Genomic DNA, 20,588 nt, shown 5'->3' with positions numbered 1-20,588 from the left:
TGGGTCTTGGCCTTGTGAGTGCTAAGAACACATCCTACCACTGAGACATAACCTCGGCCCTAGGGAATTTTTGAGCTATTTAAAGACAACGTCTGCTTTTAAGAAACACTAAGGGAAGCATAAAGTGAACTAAAAATGGCATATATAAATTATCTAATTTGATCCCCATGATCACTCTTTGAAGAGGTACCATTATTCTATTCTATAGAAAAATAAAGTTAGGTCTGTGGATAGTAAGCAACTGTCAAAAGTTTCCTAGCCATACGAAGGGCAGATCAGATTCAAAATAAGATTGTTTGTCCGGGGCGCTGCGGTGCAAGGCTGTAATCCCAATGACACGGGAGGCCGAGGCAGATCCAAGTTCGAGGCCAACTTTGGCAATTTAGCTACACTTCGTCCCCAAAATAAAAAGGACCGAGGATGTACTCGGTGGTTTACCTAGGTTTAATCTTCCGTACAAAAACAAAACAAATAAACCCTTTGTTCTGTGCCATTGACTATATATTGTAAGGCAAACTCTGAAACTCCAGTTCCCTAGCTAAACAAGTAATCGACCTATTTGGCTAGAGGGCAGGATAAATTAGAGAAAACGGGATGAGGAGGTCAAGTATAAAGTATGGGCTTAATTCTGCAGAGCTTGAAACTCCACTAAAGGTTTCTAAGTAAGGCAGAAATTAGAGTAATCTTAATTTGATGGAGAAGCTGCAGCCTTTAGAAAAAATGGTTTTTATCACTTCCGTACATAATCTTGGACAAATTATTCTCAGGTTTTAATTCACAGGAAATTAAGAGGATAATTCCGCATTGGATTACAGTGAGGACTAAACGATAGCGTATGTCTAACACGAGAGGGGGCTCGATGAATGTTGGTTATCCCTTTAGGCACTCTTCGCCGCCCCTTTACGTAGAGTAGGCAGACACACGTGATCCGTAAAGCCAGAAAGACCCTGCAAGCTTTAGCTACAACCACACTTGCATAAGCAGAAACCTTCTAAGGCTCCACCAGTTTCCAAGGTTATGTTCCCACATCCCCTTACTTCTCCGGACCTGTCAGTGACGTACCTCCCCCTACCCAGTCAAAAGCATAGAACGCCAATCCTGGAGCTCCTTTCCCCTCCCCTTTTATCTGAGGGAGGGGCGCTCGATGACGTCACATCCGCTTCTGTCTCGGGCGGTCCATCTTTTCACTCATCGGGGCCGCTCTAGTCAGCGACCTCGCCAGATGGCTCTAGAGCTCAATGGTTGCTGGGCGGGGCTGTGACGTCCTTGGCGTAGCTGCAGGGGAGGCCGCGGCGGGGAAAATGGCGGACGGGAAGGCGGGAGAGGAGAAGCCTGAAAAGCCGCAGCGAGCTGGAGCCGCCGGAGGTGAACACAACCCCAGCGTCGCGGGATGCGTGGGATGCTCCGGGCCTTCCTTTGAGCTCCCCGGGGTGGGGGGAACGGGATAGAGTGAGATTGGGCGAGTCTGGCGCTCACTCGGCTAGGTGCTGGGCCCAGGCGAGCCCCGGGCACGCCCGGTGCGGCCCGCTGGGATCCAGGCCCATATCGCCTCCTTGTCGCGGGAGAGCCGACCACTGTTGGTCACCTCATGGCCCCTGCGGAGCCCTTCTGAGAAGGAATATGGGCGCCAGAAAGGGAGACTGAAGTTGGGGTGGGACCCGGAGCGGCGGTGCAGGAGCCGCTACCTCCATACTGGAGACACACATTACACAAAACACACGCACCACCACACACACTCACTCCCCATACACAAACACACGGTGTGAGCCACCTCGCAGTGGCCGCGGAAACTGGCCCAAGGCCGAGTTTCCGAAGGTGCCGGCCTCTCAGTTACACGTAGGAGTTAATTACCCTTTTCACTGAGAGGTGGACAACCCGGGCCTGCTCTTTCCTTTATTTTCAGGCATAATAGTGACCCTGTAATGAGATGGACAGAGGGGATAGAGGAAAAGAGGAATCACCCGCTGATTAAGCTGCGGGTTTCTGGGGTTATGGTTTGATCGCCTTTCTTGGAAGTATGCCTTTGCTTAATTAGGCTGCTACCAGTTTACCGCATGCCAGATATTTAAGTGGCTTTCATAGTCTAGTGTGACTCTTAGTGTGTATTGCTACAGTATTAAACTCAGTTACATCTCTCCTTTTCTGTCCCCGTCCTTATAAATTCGGGTCTTTTGCATTAAGAAGAAACATGTAATCTACCCCCACCCCCGCCCCCGTCATAGCTAGTGACTTTAACATGTGCGAGCTGATCATGTCTTGTTTAGAACACTTTTTAAATGTTACTTTCTATTCTGACACCCATAAGTCTTATTCCTGAAAGTATTTAATGAGAAAATACAGAAGATTAATAGCACATGACAGCAAATAGTAGTACCTATTAACAATGTTTAATGTGAATTGTAGTGGGAACAGAAGAATATTGAAAAGCAAGTATAATGTTTGGAATTCCTTTTTTAAAAATATGTAGAATGTTATTAGCTGGGATGAAGCCTCCCACCCCACCCCCCCTTTTTTTTAAAGCAGTAAAATACCTTGTGAAACAGTTTAAAACATCTAGCACTTAACTGTAGTATTTTTTTTTCTGACAAAAAAAAATGCCTTAGAAACTATCAAGGAAAATTATGTAAAAATTTAGAAGTAATTTGAGGAAAAGCAAAAATACATAGCGTAAAGAATCTTATGTAGCCCTGACTTTAAGGTCATCTTTTTAACTGTCTTGACTTGAGAGTAGAGGAGATGTGTTTAATGTGCTGCCAGAATATACCTTAAATTTAGCATAACTACACTGTGTAATTTTCCTGCCACCTTTTCAGTTGAGGAGTAGTAACTCTGTACTGTGAATATTGATATCTCCATTTTAGGATGTTTGAGAAGGATTATAAAACTTCGATGATAATTGTCAGAAAAATTGTGTTTTTGTTGGTAACTTAGAATAACTACTATCCCTTAATTTCTACATCATTAGCCTCATTTCCTTTACAAGAAAAGTAATGCTGTTGCATCTAAGCTATATTTGTAGTGTCATATTTTTAATGCAGTTGTGCAGAGTAATCATAGTTAAAACTTTTCATACTTTGAGTATTACTAAATTGATAATTTTGTTGCAAGTAGTCACTTTTTAAAGACTATTGTCATGTTTGTCCTAGGGACAAACCAAGAAAGTATTCAGAATTTTTATTCCTATTGAACAATCCACTAAGTCTGAAGTATAAGTATTAAATTTTATTTATGTTTTATTAGTGCTAGGGATTGAACCCAGAACCTCACCATGCTAAGTATGTCCTTTACCAGTGAGCTACATTCTAATCCCAGAAGTATGTGTTTTTGATGAGCAGATTACTTCTGTAGTTAATGTATGTCTGTGAGAAAAACTACTTATTTTAATTACCTGTTTTCACTTTAAAGAAGAGTTATGCTTTGGGGTTGGGGAGCTAGTTCAGTTGATAAAGTGCTTGCCTTGCAAGCACAGGACCCTGGGTTTGATCCCCAGCACAGCAAAAAAAAAAAAAAAAGAAGAGTTATGCTTTGTATAGATTTTTTTTTTTTCTCTTTTTGGTTAAATTTTTGTAGCTCTTTGAGATAAGTGGAAATTTTAAAGAAGAGCTATTTATATTTAATATGAGCCATCTCAGTCTTTCAAAGATTATGCTGAGAACTTCTTCAGTGAAATTGACATTTACTGTGCCAAACACTAGTAGGGTCTTGAATGCGTTCTCATATAAGTGGCACATCAGTCCAGTCGTAGAATAACTGTGTGCCCTTTTTTCGGATAAGGAAGCTGACAGAATGCAAATGGGTCTTGAAGGGTACCCTTAGAAACTTACACTTTTTTTTTTTTTTTTTTTTTTTTTTTTGCGGTGCTGGGGATCGAACCCAGGGCCTTGAGCTTGCAAGGCAAGCACTCTACTACACTTTCTTATTAGGTAATTTTTTCAAAATAAAGTACCCTTATGCTCCAAGGCCTACCCCACCTATTCAGTGAAAAAGGAAGAGAAAAAAAAACTATTAGCATCATGTACAATTTGACTTCACATTAATTAATCTATGCATTTTGTTTGCTCAAATTGAATACAAATTAAATAAAATCCCTTTTATTAAAATATTCCTAAAGAATTATAGTTTGTATAGTCTTATCCATGTTTTATGTTATGAATTGATATGTGATTTTCGTATTTTTAAAAATTGATTATGTGTTCGTTTTTAAACTATAATTCACATTACTACAACTCCACAGTAGTAATCATTGGTCATCTAAAATTTTGTTTTCCGAAGACTCAAAATGCAGGAGGTCTCATTTTAAGTAATGATAGCAGATTTGGCTGTCATATTTTCCCATCTGAGTCCATTGTTTATTCCATTTGCTTTATTTCCCAAATAGCTTATGTGTTTTGCTCCATAATTGGTAAGAGTATTATATAAAGATAAAGTAGAATCGCAACCCATGTGACAATTGAGCCCTTAGAAGCTAAGAAATGAAACTGGGTGCAGTGGCGCAATCCTATAATCCCAGGCACTGGGGAGGCCGAGGCAGGGAGATTGCGGTTCAAAGCCACCCTCAGCAATTTTGTGAGACCCTGTTCAAAAGAAAAATAAGAAAGGGTTGTGAGTGTAGCTCAGTAATAGAGTGCCACTAGGTTAAATCCCCAGTACCACAAAAAGTAAATAAAATAAAGGTAGGAAATGAGAGCTAATAGTGCACCCACGTTCCTTCACTTCTTTCTCCCCTCATCTCTTCATTGAAGAGTAAATCTCATCTAAAGATGTCAATAAAGTTTTTACAGTGACTTTAAAAAAAAAAAAAAAAAAAAACTTCTTGAGTTTGGGAAGGCCAGTGTTTATTATGTCCAGAAATAAATTGCTTGATCTGGATTCAGACATGTGTAGAAAACAACCTAATAAACATAGTATGGGATGGAGGTGTAGCTCAGTGATAGAGTGCTTGCTTATCATAGCACTGACCATAAAAATAAACAAGAATGGGGTACGGTGACCATACCTATAACCCCAGTGACTTGGGAGGCCAAGACAGGAGAATCACAAATTCAAGACCAGCCCCAGCAATTTAGCAAGGCCCTAAGCAAATCAGTCTCAAAAATAAGGGCTGGGGATATAGCTCAGTTGGTAGAGTTGGTAGAGTGCTTGCCTCACAAGCACAAGGCCCTCGGTTCAATCCCCAGCACTGCCAAAAAAAGAAAGAGAAAAATAAAATGGGCTAGGAATGTAGAACAGTGGTAAAGCACCCCTGGTTTCAATCCCTATACCAAAAACCACCCAAACAAGGTAACAGTATGTTTCATCTTTGGTGTGGACCTATGATATGGATGGTCTAGTGTGCCTCTTCAGGTAACAAGAACCTCAATAGGATTAAGTTGTTGCCAGTTGATTATGAAATGAATAGTAGAGTAGCTCTCCATATTACTTTGTGTAGTCTCCATGGAAATCTCTGGAAAGAATTCTTCTTTTAATCTAATGGAATTAGTATTGTATTCCATTTATTACATGTCCAATTTCAGCTAGCTGACACATTTAATATTATTAAATAATAATCTTTTCCCTTTTTCTCATGTACACTTTAAATTTTCCAAGTTATCTGTTCTAAAATTTTAGAAAAGGAAACCTAAAAGAAAAGATAGGCTCTAAAAGAATTGGAAATTTTAACTAATTATGGCCTTTGGGTCATGATTCAAAGATAAGAATTACATTACAATCAAGTATAAAGTGTTCTTTATGCTCTTTGTTTTGACGTTTTTCAATTTTGTTTGTACACTTTATACCTTTATAGACTGTAATATGGAAAGCCATTTGGTTTTCTGTGTGTTTAAATATGTAGGGCCAGTGAATTTCCAATTTTAACTGCATTATTACAGAAAAGTAGTTGTTGCTTGAGTTTTATTATGAAATATCATACTTAAAACTAATATAGGGTAAAGTTAGTATAAATGTTTTTACTTGTAAACATAGAATGAGAAACCTAATGTTTACATCATACTATTTTTTAAAGAGATTCTACATTGCTTAAATAAGTTCCACTTACTAGCTATTGAACAGCAGTCTTTCCTTCCTCAGTTCTTTAGATACCTTTGTAGTTTCACATATGAATAAGTGAATGGCACTTAAAGCTACCATTCCAGCACTATATTTCCATTTTAGGTAAATCCCAAACCTAATCCTGCTTAACTCACTTCCCTACATTGTCACTACAACTTTCACCCTTTGTCCAAAGAGACTGAGTTCCTTTTATTTTTTGTCTAAATAAAACCAAATGTTCTATTCAAAGTGCTTATAAGACCCCATCATTCCAAAACTATACATTTTCTTCACACTGTCAGGGCCATTCACCAAAGCATCTTCTCTTTTCCCACCTGTTGATTCTTTATCCAATATAACAATACATTCTATGGGATAAATTGACAGATTGGAGAGAGAATATAAAATTTTTGATGATGATGATTAATTGATGAATGATGTCTTACCTCCTCATGTGGTTTGGGTTTTTTCTTTTTTTTGGGCGGGGGGCGGTTTACCAGGGTTTGAACCACATCCCCAGCCCTTTTTATTTTTTATTTTGAGACAGTTGCTGAATTGCTTCAGGCTTCGCTAAGTTGCTGAGGCTGGCTTTGAACTTGCAATCCTCCTGCTTCAGCCTCCCAAGCTGCTGGGACTATAAGCATGGGCACCACGCCCTGCATCTTAATTAGCCTTCTTATGTAAGAGATCTAAAATATTACAGATGCAAATTCACTATTTACTGAATACAAATACAAGCAAAACAGATAAAAGACACCATACTTCCAAACCTTCATATGTATGCCTTCTACTGTTTGAAGTTATAATAAGCTCATCTTTCTTTGATGAGAAAACAATGTGTAAACCAAGACTTGTATTAGCTCTTATAGGTAGCTTAAAACAGGTGATAACCATGCTTTCAGAATAGAATGAAATTTTTCAAAAGGAGTTGAAGTCTTTGAAGTTCTTTTTCAATTCCTAGGATTGTGTGAGATGTACATGAGGAACACATCACTCAAAAAAATAACTAGGCTGTGTTATCCAATACTGAGATTTGGATGATAATGGTCCTTTACATCACTAGATACTTTGTATGACTAGTACACATTATTGAGAATGTTAGAATTTATTAGCCAAATGTATTATCTTGCCACATGACTGATTGCTTACAAAGTAGTTTGTGAAAAATATTTTGTAGATCTTAATTTCTAAAAAAGCAGAAGTCCACAAATAACTATATTGTACAATGTCTATGGTAGTATTTAGTTGAAGGGTCTTTATTTTTTGTGAACTCTATGTTTATAATTTTAAATTGCTCTGTATTTTATGCTAGTTAATTCATGGGAGCCTCTTCTACTGCCACACAATCTCAGTTCCTGCTATATACTCTAACAAACAGTGGAAGAGACTGTTGGGTCAGTAGGTGACAACTGCAGAGGTATCTTCCTTATAACGATGCTTTTTGAGGTTGCTGCTCCCATCAATCTGCTCAGTAAAAGTAGCTCATCTTGGTAAGTTGTTTCGACTTCACCAGGACCTGAAGAAGAAGCAGAAAAACCTGTGAAAACTAAGACTGTTTCTTCCAGTAATGGAGGGGAAAGTTCCAGTCGCAGCGCTGAGAAACGATCAGCTGAAGAAGAAGCTGCAGACCTCCCAACAAAGCCTACAAAGATCTCCAAGTTTGGATTTGCCATAGGTAGTCAGACAACAAAGAAAGCATCAGCCATATCCATCAAACTTGGATCAAGTGTAAGTTACTTTATGTATGATATTTGTAATGGGTATTAAGGATTTGTTTTGGAAACCTGTTTTTACTAGGTTATGGTAAATTAAGTATAAAAAGGTGCATTTCTTAATCTTTGGTGTATTAACTTATATTTAAGAAGTGATTAGCACTTTAGGAAAGATCAAGATGAATTCTATCTCAATAAAGCAGTTTTTAACAAATAGGTGGAATTTTAGAAGGAACAGTATTATAAAAAATACATGATTTTAAAGTAATAACACTTTTCATCAGTTAAGCAAGACCTCTGAAAAATATTTTGAGAAAGATTTCAATTTTTTTTAATCTTTCAGTTTTAGTAACAACATCTCTATGGATTAGGAGGTAGCTCAGTGGTAAAGCATGTGCTTATCATTTGAGAGGCCTTTGCTTTATCCTTAGTACCACACACAGAAAATAATATATGTAGAAATCACTTGTTTGTATCTTAAAAGATTAATTTTAGTAAGGTATTGCTTGATAAAAAAAACTTCCTGATTATCTTTGAAACTAAAAGTGGACATTGAGTACTATGTACTTTAAAGCAGTAATCTTTTAAAAATCAACGTTTGATCCCTTGTTTTAAGACGTAAATCTCAGATTAATACATTTTTACCATGGAACCTCTAGAAGTATTCGAAATGGTAGTTTGAAGCTTATGTACATGTTTGTTTCTAAGCTATGCTATTACAATTTCATATGGTTTAACCAAATTAATCTCTTTATTTAGATAATTGTTTTAGAAAATGGTTATTATTTGTGAGCGAAGAGTCCAAAAGTTGCTTTGTAATTCATGTCTGTTCTGTGAAAGTTAATGCTTAATTGTCAGATGCATACATCTTTAATTCTGGATGTTTTCTGACTTGAGTACTTATAAACACTATGAAACTCAAGTTCACAAGGGCTCTGTAAGTGAAGCTGCCAATAAGTAGCTGTTTGGGGTAGACAGGATTTGGTAGTTAAAACTATGGAAATGAATGAAATGGGCCCCAGGAAGTACAAAGAATGAAAGGTCACTACCAGTAGTAGAATCCTAGGTATCTGTATTGTTGAGTGGGGAGCAGCAGGGAAGGGGGACAGAGAGAAAACAGGTCAGAGAATTAGCAGAATAACTAATTTAAAAAACAAAAAACATGTCTCAGAAGATAAGGGAGAGGTGTCTTCAAAAAGAAGCTGGTTGGAACTGAGGATATAGCTCAGTTGGTTGAGTACTTGCCTTGCATGTACAAGACCCTGAGTTCAATCACTAGCGTCCCCCCAAAAAGCAGCAGCAACTGGTGGTTAGAATCAAGTGCAGCATACCAGTTATGGGTGACCCTATAGAGAATATTTCCAGGGGGGTGGAGCTAGATTGCAGTAGAATAAAGATTAAATGGGTGGTGAGAGGATAGAGATAGTGAGAAAAGTTTATTTTGTCAAAAATTTAGCTCCACCACTGCCCCCCCCCAAAAAAAAATTTAGGTCATGGGCTGGGACCCAGTGGTAGAGGGCTTACCTCACATATGTAAGGCACTGGGTTCAATCCTCAGCACCACATAAAAATAAAGATATTGTGTCCATCTACAACTAAAAAAGTATTTTTTTAAAAAAATTAGGTCATGTAGAAGAGATGACTCATCTTAAACCCAAAGGGTAAAAAGCTAACTGGTATAGGAGGATGAGTTCATGATACCTTGTATGTTCTCAGGTCACTTTGTACTAATTGTTACTATGGGAAAGTATGATTTATCATTTTGCCTGTACCAAATACCCCCCTCTTTTTTTTTGTTTTTGTTTTTGTTTTTGTTTTTGTTTTTTTTTGTTTGTGGGGTTTGTTTGTTTGTTTGCAGTGCAGAGGATTGAACCCAGGGCCTTATGCTTGTAAGGCAAGCACTCTACCAACTGAGCTATATCCCCAGCCCTACCCCTTGTTTAAGTAATATTAAATTATAGGTCCTAGCTGGAGAATTTTTTTTTTTTTTCTGTAGTTCAACAATGGGTATATCAAATTAGTAAAGTTGAACCTCCAAACTGATAACCCACATTTTCAGACATAGTGAATTTGTCCAAAGTACTGAGTTCCTTACTCTATAAGTTTATGAAAACATAAAGTTGAATCTTTCAAGATTCATATCATTAAATAAGCTTATATAACTGTTACTCATCTAATGTTCTTTTTAATGTTTCTTCTTCAGAAGCCTAAAGAAACTGTTCCAACTCTTGCTCCAAAAACCCTTTCAGTAGCAGCAGCTTTTAATGAAGATGAAGATGTAAGTTTATACCTCTTTTATTTAACTTTAACCAGTTGTTTAAGGAGGGTGTTAATGACAAATTGTAGATCTTACTAATGGTGTTACTAAATTGTAACTTTTTTGGTGACACCTATAATAACTGGATATTTCTATTTTGTATTTGTTTTGTTTGGTTGTACGATTATTTTAAAATATTGTTAAGTTTTTGGGCAAGAAACCTAAGAACCAAATCAGCAAAGACTTGTTATGAATAATATGTGCTAGGAAATATGTAGGATATAGTTGGGGGTCTTCAGTAATGATGCATATTGTGCTTTCATGTTACAAAAGGCAGCTATAGTGCTTGCTTTGTGGAGAAGAATTAATAAATAGTACAGGTGATTTTGTCAGCACTTCTCAGTAAGCACATGTTTCAGAGTAAGCTTGAGATGCTTATTGGATTAATCAGTCCCAGTTCTCTCATCTTACTTGTCTTACCAAGCTTAACCATGCTTACCATGGATAACCAGAGAAATTTTCAAACAGGATTTGACTATGATCTGTATTAGGCTCTGACTTTAGAACCTAATCCCCACATAGATGTGAATCCTGTATGTAACAATTAAGTGTTATAAGATTTATGAGTAATTGTTCCCAGAAGCAGTATGGATAAGTTGTATTATTCAAACTGAACATGGGAGCATACACTTGTATCTCAGCTATTCAAGAGACTGAGGCAGGAAGATCTCAAAATAAAAAGGACTAGAATATACCTTAGTAGTAGAGTGCTTCACTTTCAAGGCTCTGGTTTCAATCCCTAGCACCTGGGCAGGTAAGGTGGGGATTATACATTCAGAGGAGCCCACACACTGGAAATAGAGTGATTTCAGAAGAATATATATAAAAGAAGTAATATGAATTGTATACTAACACATTAGGCAGAGTTTTAGTAAATCAAGGAAGACTTGTAAACCAAGATACCAATTTTCAAGTCACAAGTGGCATTTGACTGAAGAATTTTGTAGAGGCAAGGATAATTTTTGGGCAAGGATAAATGTGGAACCCCTGGAGCCTGAATCAATAGGGAAAGAATCACTGTGTTTATCACTGTGTTTTCCCTTGGCCCTTTACTCATTCTACACATTTGATTGCTTTTATGTACTAGGCACTATGACATTACAAAATATATCAGACATGCTCCTCTAGGAACTAGCCTAGTCAAGGGAGATTTATATGTAAATTAGCAAAAGATAAAAATGAAAAGTACCTGAAAAGATTAAGTATAGTGAACTTTCAGAAAAGAAAGAAACAGGTACTGAATGTAGCAGCATAGAAAGACCCCTGGACTGAAATTGGAAGATTTTCGGTACCAGGGATTAAACTCAGGGGGCACTTGACCACTGAGCTACATTCCCATACCTATTTTTGTATTTTATTTAGAATCAGGATCTCAATGAGTTGCTTAGCTCCTCACTTTTGCTGAGGCTGGCTTTGAACTGGCAATCCTCCTGCCTCAGCCTCCCAAGCTACTGGGATTAGAGGTGTGTGCCACTGCACCTGACTGAAAGACCTGAATTCTTAACCTGTCTTATCTAGTTATTAACTAGTGGAAGCCTGAATAATCATTTTATTTTATTGGAGTCTTAGTTTTCTCAAACATCTATAAACATCTATAACATTTTCTTAAAGAGATTAGGCAGCAGATTACAGCATGGAAGGATAATACAGGACGAAGGAAAAATGTGCAGAAGTACTTAGCCTGGAAGTCCTAAGCACCTACATTATATAGTAATGCCTTACCTTGAATGCCTAACTAATTGGTTATCTTTTCACATTACTTCACCTTCTATAAGTGTCTGTGAATTGTGTATTTGTTCTTGTGTCACAAATGGAGAAATTAACTATGCATGATTATATGCTAATTCACACACATTTTGAACCTTAGATTTTCTGGTTTCTTGGCGTATATTGTTTGCACCATACCTTAATGTCTTCCCTCTTTAAAAAAATTTTTTTAGCGAGGTTCAAACAACATTCTTTCTGCTATAATACTGTAATGGTAGTAAACAATAAATTGTCTTATGCATTTAAAATCTATCCCCTTCTGTTTTTTTTTTTTTTTTTTTTTTTTTTTTTTCCCCCCGAGAACCTAATTAAGTAACCAAATATATTGTTCAGATGTGTTGACCAAAGGAGAGATAATTCATTTAGTTACTTAAGTTAATTTTAGCTTTTCGGGCAAGTTGTTGCTGGGATTGAAACCAGGACCTCCCACATGCTAGAAAGCACATGTTCTAACACTGAAGTATGTCCCAACCCCAGAATTTTGACATTTCAAAATATTTTTTTCAGTTCTCTCTTTAGTCTCCTTTAATTTGGATAATTCCCCAATCTTTCCATGTATTTCATGACAACATTTTTGAAGAAGACAAGCCAGTTATTTTCTACAGTGTCTCTCATTTTGAATTTGTTTGATGTTTTCTCATGCTTAGATTCTCATTGCTTTTGGCAGGAATAACAGAACTGATGCCAGGTTCTCAGTGCATCATATTGGGGTGCACATGCTGTCAATATGCCCATTCCTGCAGCATTAACTTTGATCATTGGGTTAAAATGGTGCCTGCCAGATTTCTCCACTGTCAAATTACTATTTTAGCTTTTGTAAAGCTAGATTAAAATTTATCTTATATGCTTTGAGAATATGTAAAAATATATAATTTCTCAAAACCTTCACTTACTGGTGTTAACATCCATTGATGATTCTTGTCAGGATCAGTTATGATAGTGTATGCCAAATGGTAATTATTTTTTCTAATACCACCATGCCTTTTGTATTTATTAACCATCTCTTACTATGTGAAAGAGCTTTTTCTTATCACTTGGAAAATTTTAAATTTTATTATATAAGTGTAACTCATGAATTCTTACTTTATTCAGTAGGAAGTAATGCTCATATATACTAGATTTGACCAGTGAAAGCTCCCTTAAGGTTTTGTGTGTGTGTGTGTGTGTTTGTTTTTGTCATTGAGTGTTTTTGTTTTGTTTAAGACAGGGTCTCGCCAAGTTGCTAAAGTTGGCCTTCAACTTGCTATGCTCCTGCCTTAACCTCCCCAGTTGCTGGAATTACAGGCAGGCACCACTGCACCTAGTTTAAGCTGAGTCTTGCAGCACCATTTTAAAAAATAATATTTAAGTAGGCCTAGTGGCATACATCTGTATTCCCAGCTAACTCAGTACGCTGAGGCAAGAGAATTGCTAGTTCAAAGCCAGTCTTGGCAATTTTGTGAGACCCTGTCTTAAAATAAGAAAGGCTAAGAATGTAGCTCAGTAGTAGAGCACTTAACTAGAATATGCTAGTCCTTGTTTCAATCCTCAATACCACAAAAATATTATTATTACTAAGCTAAGCAGGACCATTTATACAGAAAATCATAAATCCAAAAGAAACTCAATCTCACAAATTTTGTAGGTGGAGTATGAAAAGAAGTAGTAAGGACTGAGCTTTCAAAATGTCCTTATAGTTATAGAGATACTTTTGAGAAGGATCAGTCCGGTAAAGAGGTTAAGATACTTTGCTTTGGCCTCAGACTGTTTTGCTGTTCATTAACTTTGTGACCTTAGGCAACTTAACCTTGTCACTTAACCTGTAAAATGCAGATGATGATAATCATACTCCACAAGAGATTGTATTGTTAGGTTTTTAAATTAGGATAGCATAGATAAATACATTAAATACATTGTGTAGCACATAAGCCATTGTTGATTTTATTTCTGTAATATGGGATTTTAAATTTTTTAATTTTTGAATTGACATAATTATACATATTTATAGGGTACAATGTAGCATTTCAGAACATGTATACAACGTGTAATTTTTAGATCAGATTAATATGACTTATTCATTACTCATACATTTGTCATTTTTTTTGAGTGGGAACATTCAAAAATCCTCTAGCAATTTTAAACTGTACAATTAATTCTTGTCATTCATAGTTACCAAACTGTGTTATAGAACATTAGAAGTTATTCATCCTTCTGAGTACAGTGGCACAAACCTGTAATCCCAGCAGTTTGGGAGACTGAGGCAAGAGGATGACAAATTAAAAGCCACCCTCAGCAATTCAGCAAGGCCAGAAGCAACTAAGCAACTGTGTCAAAATAAAAAGGGCTGGGGATCTGGCTCATTGGTTAAACCTCTGGGTTCAATCCCAGCTACAAAAAAAAAGTTATTCATCCTATCAAACCTGTCAAACCATATGTTTTAGTCAGCTTTTTCACTGCGTGACTTAAGGACCCAGCCAGCACAACTGTAGAGGAGGAATGGTTTATTTGAGGGCTCACGGTTTCAGAAGTCCATAGAAGGCCAACTCCATTCCTCGGGGTTTGAAGCGAGGCTGAACATCATGGTGGAAGAGTGTGGCAAAGGGAAACATCTCACATCATGGTGATCAGGAAGCAGAGAGAGAGTCTCCACTCAACAGATACAAATATATTCCCAAAGGCACAACCCAATTCCCACCTTCTCCAGCCACACCCTATCACTTCATTTAACACTGTTAATCCCTATGGGGCGGGGTGGGGAATTAAATCACTGATTGGATTAAGACTCTTGTAACCCAATCATGTCTCTTCTGAACCTTCTTGTGTTATCTCACGTGAGATTTTGAGGGACACCTCACACCCAAACCATAACACCATACCTCTATACTGTTTCCCATCCTCTTCACTTTCCTCCCTGTGGTAACTATTGTATTCTCTACTTATATGGCATCAACTTCCTAATCTTCTACATATTGGTGAGAACATGCTGTTATTTGTACCTCTCTGCATGATTTATTTCACTTAACATAATGTCCTCCACCACTCTGGTTCATTTTGCTGCAAATAACAGGATTTCATTCTTTTTTTTTTTTTTTTTGAACAGTATTCCACTGTGAATTATGTACCATTCCCTAACTATTCATTGATCAGTGAACATCTAGGTTAATTCCATATTGTTCATGGCTTTTGTGAATAGTGCAGCAATAAACATGGGAGCATAAGATGTGTTTTGTCATACTGATTTCCTTTCCTTTGCATATATACTCATTAGTGCAAGTGTTTGGTCATATGGTAGTTTTATTTTTAGTTTAGTTTTTAGATTTTTTGTTTTGTTTTGTTTTGTTTTACAATAATTGGAATTGAACCTAGGGATACTCTACCACTGAGGTGTATCCACAGACCTTTTTTTACCTTTTTATTTTGAGACAGGATTTCACTAAGTTGCCAAAACAAGCCTTGAACTTGCAGTCCTCCTGCCTCAGCTTCTTGAGTAGCTGGGATTACAGGCTCATGTCAGTGTACCTGGTTATTTTTAGTATTTTGAGGAACCTCTGTTCTATAATGGCTATTCTGATTTACATTTCTATCTGTAGTATATGAGAATTCCCCTTTCTTTGTCTTTATTAACATTTTTTTTGTCTTTTTGATAATAGCGACAAAATGAGATTTTGAAAAACTTTTAAAAATTCTTTAATTCACATAATTATACGTAGGGCACACATTGGTATTGCATTACATGTATACAACGTGTAGAATGCGATTTTTACCAAATTCTTTTCTTTATTCAAAATCAGCACCCCAGATGGTGCTTTTCTATTAAAACTATGGTTAAGACAAATAATTCACTAATGTTCTCCTTTTACTGAAATTTGCAGTATTTGAAATGCTTTTAAAGATTTAGATGTAAAATTTAGCATAGTAGCCAAATGAATTTAATAAATTTGACTGCATTCATCTTACTTTACTCACTTTTTTTTCTTCAGAGTGAACCAGAGGAAATGCCTCCAGAAGCAAAGATGAGGATGAAGAATATTGGGAGGTATTATAATTTGTCATAAATATTATAGAAAAGTATAGGAATGAGTTAAGGGTAAGAATAAATTGCATAAAATGTTTTTAGTGTTAAGGCTTTTCTTGTGCATATGGGCAGAACAATTTTCTTCATTTTCTCTGTACTAGATGGTTTATTAGAATTTTAAAAATGAGAAGGAACTCGACCAATCACAAAGAGGAAGGAAAACAGGGTCATAGTCAGTGAGATATCCACGTTCTTATTTTCTGTGCTTGTTGGAGAAAATAATGAGGATCAGAGAAAAACTTAACAATAATTTAAAGCTATTTCTTTTTATCCCCGCCCCACCACCACCACCACCACCACCACCACCACCACCACGGGGAACTGAATCCAGAGGTGCTTTAACACTGAGCTGCATCCTCAGCCCTTTTTATTTTTTGAGACAGGTCTCAATAAGTTGCCTAGGCTGGCTGCTCCTCCTGCCTTAGCCTCCCAAATAACTGGAATTACAGGTGCCCAGTTTAGGATATTTCTTTTCAGACACTTGTAACCTATATTTTTTCAAATAAGAGATAGTCATGAAAATATTTCTGATTTTAAATTTCAGTTTTTTTCTGGTGTGATAGAAAAATGGCTTTTAGTCACTGCACTCATGACACTCATAATGATATTCCTATCACTTAATCTTGATCGTATGTGTCCTTTTTCCTTTGGAAATTCTTTATGGTATTGGGGATGCATCAGGCCCTAGGTTGGAAAACAGGGCTGTGGGGAACAGTTTTTCCTCCTGTCTGACCTCCGGTTTACTGAATTTAAAGCCTTCTAACTAGCTGGATGTGGTGGTGCACACTTGTAATCCCAGCAGCTTGGGAGGCTGACACAAGAGGATCATGAGTTCAAAGCCAACCTCAGCAACTAAGCGAGGCCCTAAGCACCTCAGTGAGACCCTATCTCTAAATAAAATGTTGGCTGGGGATTATTTCAGTGGTGAAGCTCCCCTGGGTTCAGTCCCCAGTACTCTCCCTACCTCCCTGCCCCGCCTCCACCATCCCAAAAGTCTTTGACTATCTGTGGAAAGGGTATTTAAAAAAAAAATCTCTGTAGAGGTTCTTGGGGCAGGGATACTGGTAATTGGACCCAGAGACATTTTACCACTGAACTACATCCCCAGCTTGTTTATTTTGAGACAGGTCTTGCTAAGTTGCTTAGGGCTTTGCTCTATAGAGGCTTTTGATGTTCACCTTGTGTTTATAATAGGTGTTAAGTAAATGTGTATTAAACATCTATAGCATTTTAAATAAATTTATTTTCTTTTCATGCAGGGATACACCAACATCAGCTGGACCAAACTCCTTCAATAAAGGAAAGCATGGGTTTTCTGATAACCAGAAGCTATGGGAAAGAAATATAAAATCTCATCTTGGAAATGTCCATGACCAAGACAATTAAATGATGTGTTTTGAAATTGGGGTGTGGGGTGGGTGTAAAGTTAAAAGGAACAGTTTCCTTTTTTAAAGAATGGTATAAGACTATCTTTGGAGCCGCTTTTTTTTTTTTTTTTTTTTTTTTTCTCCTTTTTCTTTTTTTCCTTTTTTTTAAAGATTGAGTGGTACACTAATAAATGAGAGTTTGAAATTAGAGGTAATTTATGTTTTATATACAGATTTCAAGACATTTGCTAATTTTGTAGTTTCATGTGATTAGTTTCCAAAGGTTACAGATAATAAATCAGAAATGGTACCTTTTTAAGAATTGCATATTTTTTTAGGCACAACTATTAGCACATTAAGAGGGAAACAAAAAGTTACTATCTTTTTAAAACTGCAAGCAGTTACTCTCCTAACTTAACTCCCTCATTACCTAAACTGTCTGGCTCCCAGGAACAGCCTTATAGAGAGAGGGAGTATTGTACTGAGAGGAAAATGTTACTGGACTATTGACTGATAATAAATTTAGATAAAATACAGCTTTTTTCCTTATGGGCATTTGTTTTGTTTTCAAGTCATCATATAATAGGTATTGGCATTGCTATCAGTGGATACAGATGCTTAGCTCTTAAAGAAAAATTTTTTTTTTAATTTTTATGTGAAGTATCGAGTATTTGAAATAGCCCACTCACCTTAATGGGTCTTGTCTACCTTCATTAGTCTTCAAAGAACAACCATTTGCTACCAAAGTAAATCAGTATGCTGAATGTGCTTCTCTTGGTTTTTGTTTATAGCTAGTTCCTGTAAGCATTTCCACCAGAACTTGAGGCAAATCATAAGGAAGCTGTTTCTTTTAAAATACAAACCACCACCAAAAATTTAAATGTACATACTACTTAAGCATTTGGCTGGGTTTTATTTTTTAAAATGTATAAACACCAAAAGAAGAGAGAGAAATTTAACATTGTATGAAGACAATATGAGAAGATGCACTTTCCGTAACTTTGTCTAAGCATTTAAGTTTCTAACTTGTTAAATCCAATTTAAATTGAACTCACTGCAGGATTTCTTATTAGTCCAATTCTGTGGTTTATTTGAAGTATGTACATACTGACTAGTGTCTTTTCAAAAGCACATTTTAGGTACTAAAAATAGAAGGAAAGAAAATGCATCTTCAGACACATTTTATGAAATCTCCCACCACATATACTGTTAGATTTGTGTATCGTAGGGTGTTTGTTTTGTATTTTTGTATTGTATATGGACATTATTTTTTAATGTGACAGTTAAACACATCTTTAAAAGCATAGTCACAGACAACAGAAACATGGTAAATGATTTCCTTGAAAACTCCTACAATGTTAAATTTGGAGGCAGCTTCAGACTATGGTGGTAATTACTAACTGAGCTCTTTTAATAGGTAATAACTCCAGAGAAGCAGCCTGTGTATAATTCCTAACACTTGTTCACTTGCATTTAAGTTTAGAAAAAGCCCCAAGTAAAACAATGGAAATGTATATAGAACTATTAGTTTTTACATGATTTAATTATATCAAGATACATGAATTTAACTTACTTTTATGTAGGCAAACTATCTGTTTTGTCCATTTTACTGTTTGTTAAAATAACATCCCTCTCCTACATACTCTTTTCTTGACCCAAGTGAGATATTAACCGAAGGTCAAGATGAGGAGAGAGAAACGACTGAGATGAATGTCTTTACTAAAATACCAATAAATTTTGTCAAACTCAATATAGTGTTCTTATTTTCTATTACACGAATTGCTGGGTTTTTTAAAATGTTTGTTTGTTTGTGTTTAACCGAGAGGTTGAGACAAAAGTTACAGAGGATTAAAAGTCTTTTAGTTATAGAGCCTACCTAACTCAACATAGTTCTGTAGTCTAATAGTATCTCAGGTTGGGAAAGACTTGATCCAAATTTTTCCCCTGTCATAGGGTCACTTTGTGCTCTGGAAAATCCTACCAAGGAATACCCCTGTAAATCACTCAGTGTTAGAAAGGATTATTTTACTAGTGTCTTCCAGTCATTAACCCTGAATATAGATTTCAGACCATAAAGAAAAAAAATCCAGTCCTACCTAGTGGGTTTCTTCAAATATTCAAAGGGGTCTTTCTGCCTTTCACCTCTACCTGTCCTAAAATACCCCCCGCAAAAGTAGTAAATACCCCACTTGTTCTGATAATTTTTTGGTATTTTTAAATTTAATTTGCCATCTTTGTATACTGCACATTTTCAACACGTTGCTTATTTCTTTTTTTATCGTGAATCCTAAATATCACATGGTTATTTTATCCTTATTTTTCATCACTTCTTTATTCACTCCCATGCGTTCAGTCTTTTTCCTCTTCCACTGAGCTATATCCCCAACACTATTCATAAAATTCACTTTGAATATGGTGGTATCTGGTATACATCAGATTTCTCCACAAACTATTGAGATTTTCCCTTTGCCAAATGATTTTGTTTCCATCATTTCCTGTTTTTATTACTTGAAATTCAACCAGAGGAAGAGTTTGTTCTCCATTATAACCCATCACCATTGTTATTTATTGCTCAAATTTTCACAGATTTGGCCATGTGAATCCCTTTCTGTTGTCCTTTCCATATGTCCCTGTCCTTTTAATACTTCCTTAAATTCTGGCAGCACAAAATGTACTAGACTCATCTTGTGTCTACTTATCCTTGGAATCAGTTGTTTCTTCAAGCATCTATGCCTTCTTTGAGAATACATTTAGGGAAAAAATGGGTATGTGTACCCATTAATTGTTGCTTTTAACATGTTTTACAGAGCTGGAAAATGTAGGTATACATTTATATATCTATGTATGAATATATGTATGTATTTTTAATACCAGTCCAACACCGGAGAGTTCATTTTAGTCCTTTACCTATTTGTGATTTTGTTCAACAGGAAGACATCTGGCTTTACCCATAATATGTTCAATATTTGCCTAATTCTAGAATATACATAAATAGTTTATGTGTGGTATTTATAATTTGATTTTGGTCTCATAGCACATAACCAAGATCCTGCTTTACAAAGTTACATAGCCCTTTTCTCTGCTCTCCCTTTCAGTATGGTTATATTACTTGTTTGTAATGTAATCAGTTAATTTGTTTTTGATAATGGATGTCTACAGTTAAGAGTGTAGTTAAGTGGTAGAGGTTAAGCCTACAGGCGCAAGGCCCTGGGTTCAATCCCCAGCACCAAGAAAAAAAGAAAGAACAACAACAAAAAAACCCGCACACACACACATACACATAAGGGGTACCTGCTGGACCTTGTTGACTTTTTTGGTATGTGAGACATTAATATAGTTAGAAC

At 36.5% G+C, this 20,588-nt stretch overlaps 1 protein-coding gene across 2 annotated transcripts; it reads left to right on the top strand.

Moving 5' to 3' along the window:
• Positions 1–1,208: 1,208 nt before the first annotated feature.
• Positions 1,209–18,994, top strand: Pcnp (PEST proteolytic signal containing nuclear protein). Of its 2 annotated transcripts, XM_047564840.1 has the most exons (6): positions 1,251–1,365; positions 7,340–7,517; positions 7,593–7,755; positions 9,943–10,017; positions 15,783–15,838; positions 17,137–18,994. In XM_047564840.1, the coding sequence occupies exons 2-6, from the start codon at positions 7,462–7,464 to the stop codon at positions 17,261–17,263; spliced, it is 477 nt and encodes a 158-aa protein (XP_047420796.1). In that variant the 5' UTR covers positions 1,251–1,365; positions 7,340–7,461; the 3' UTR covers positions 17,264–18,994. The 2 variants fall into 2 exon arrangements, with proteins under 2 accessions (XP_047420795.1, XP_047420796.1); XM_047564839.1 differs by lacking the exon at positions 7,340–7,517 and having other exon boundaries at positions 1,209–1,365; positions 7,541–7,755.
• The last annotated feature ends 1,594 nt before the right edge of the window (positions 18,995–20,588 follow it).

This window comes from Sciurus carolinensis, chromosome 9 (genome assembly GCF_902686445.1).
Source record: "Sciurus carolinensis chromosome 9, mSciCar1.2, whole genome shotgun sequence".
Classification (NCBI taxonomy): Eukaryota; Metazoa; Chordata; class Mammalia; order Rodentia; family Sciuridae; genus Sciurus; species Sciurus carolinensis.
Note: the sequence above shows the minus strand (reverse complement) of the source record. Positions and strands in the feature narration are given on the sequence as shown.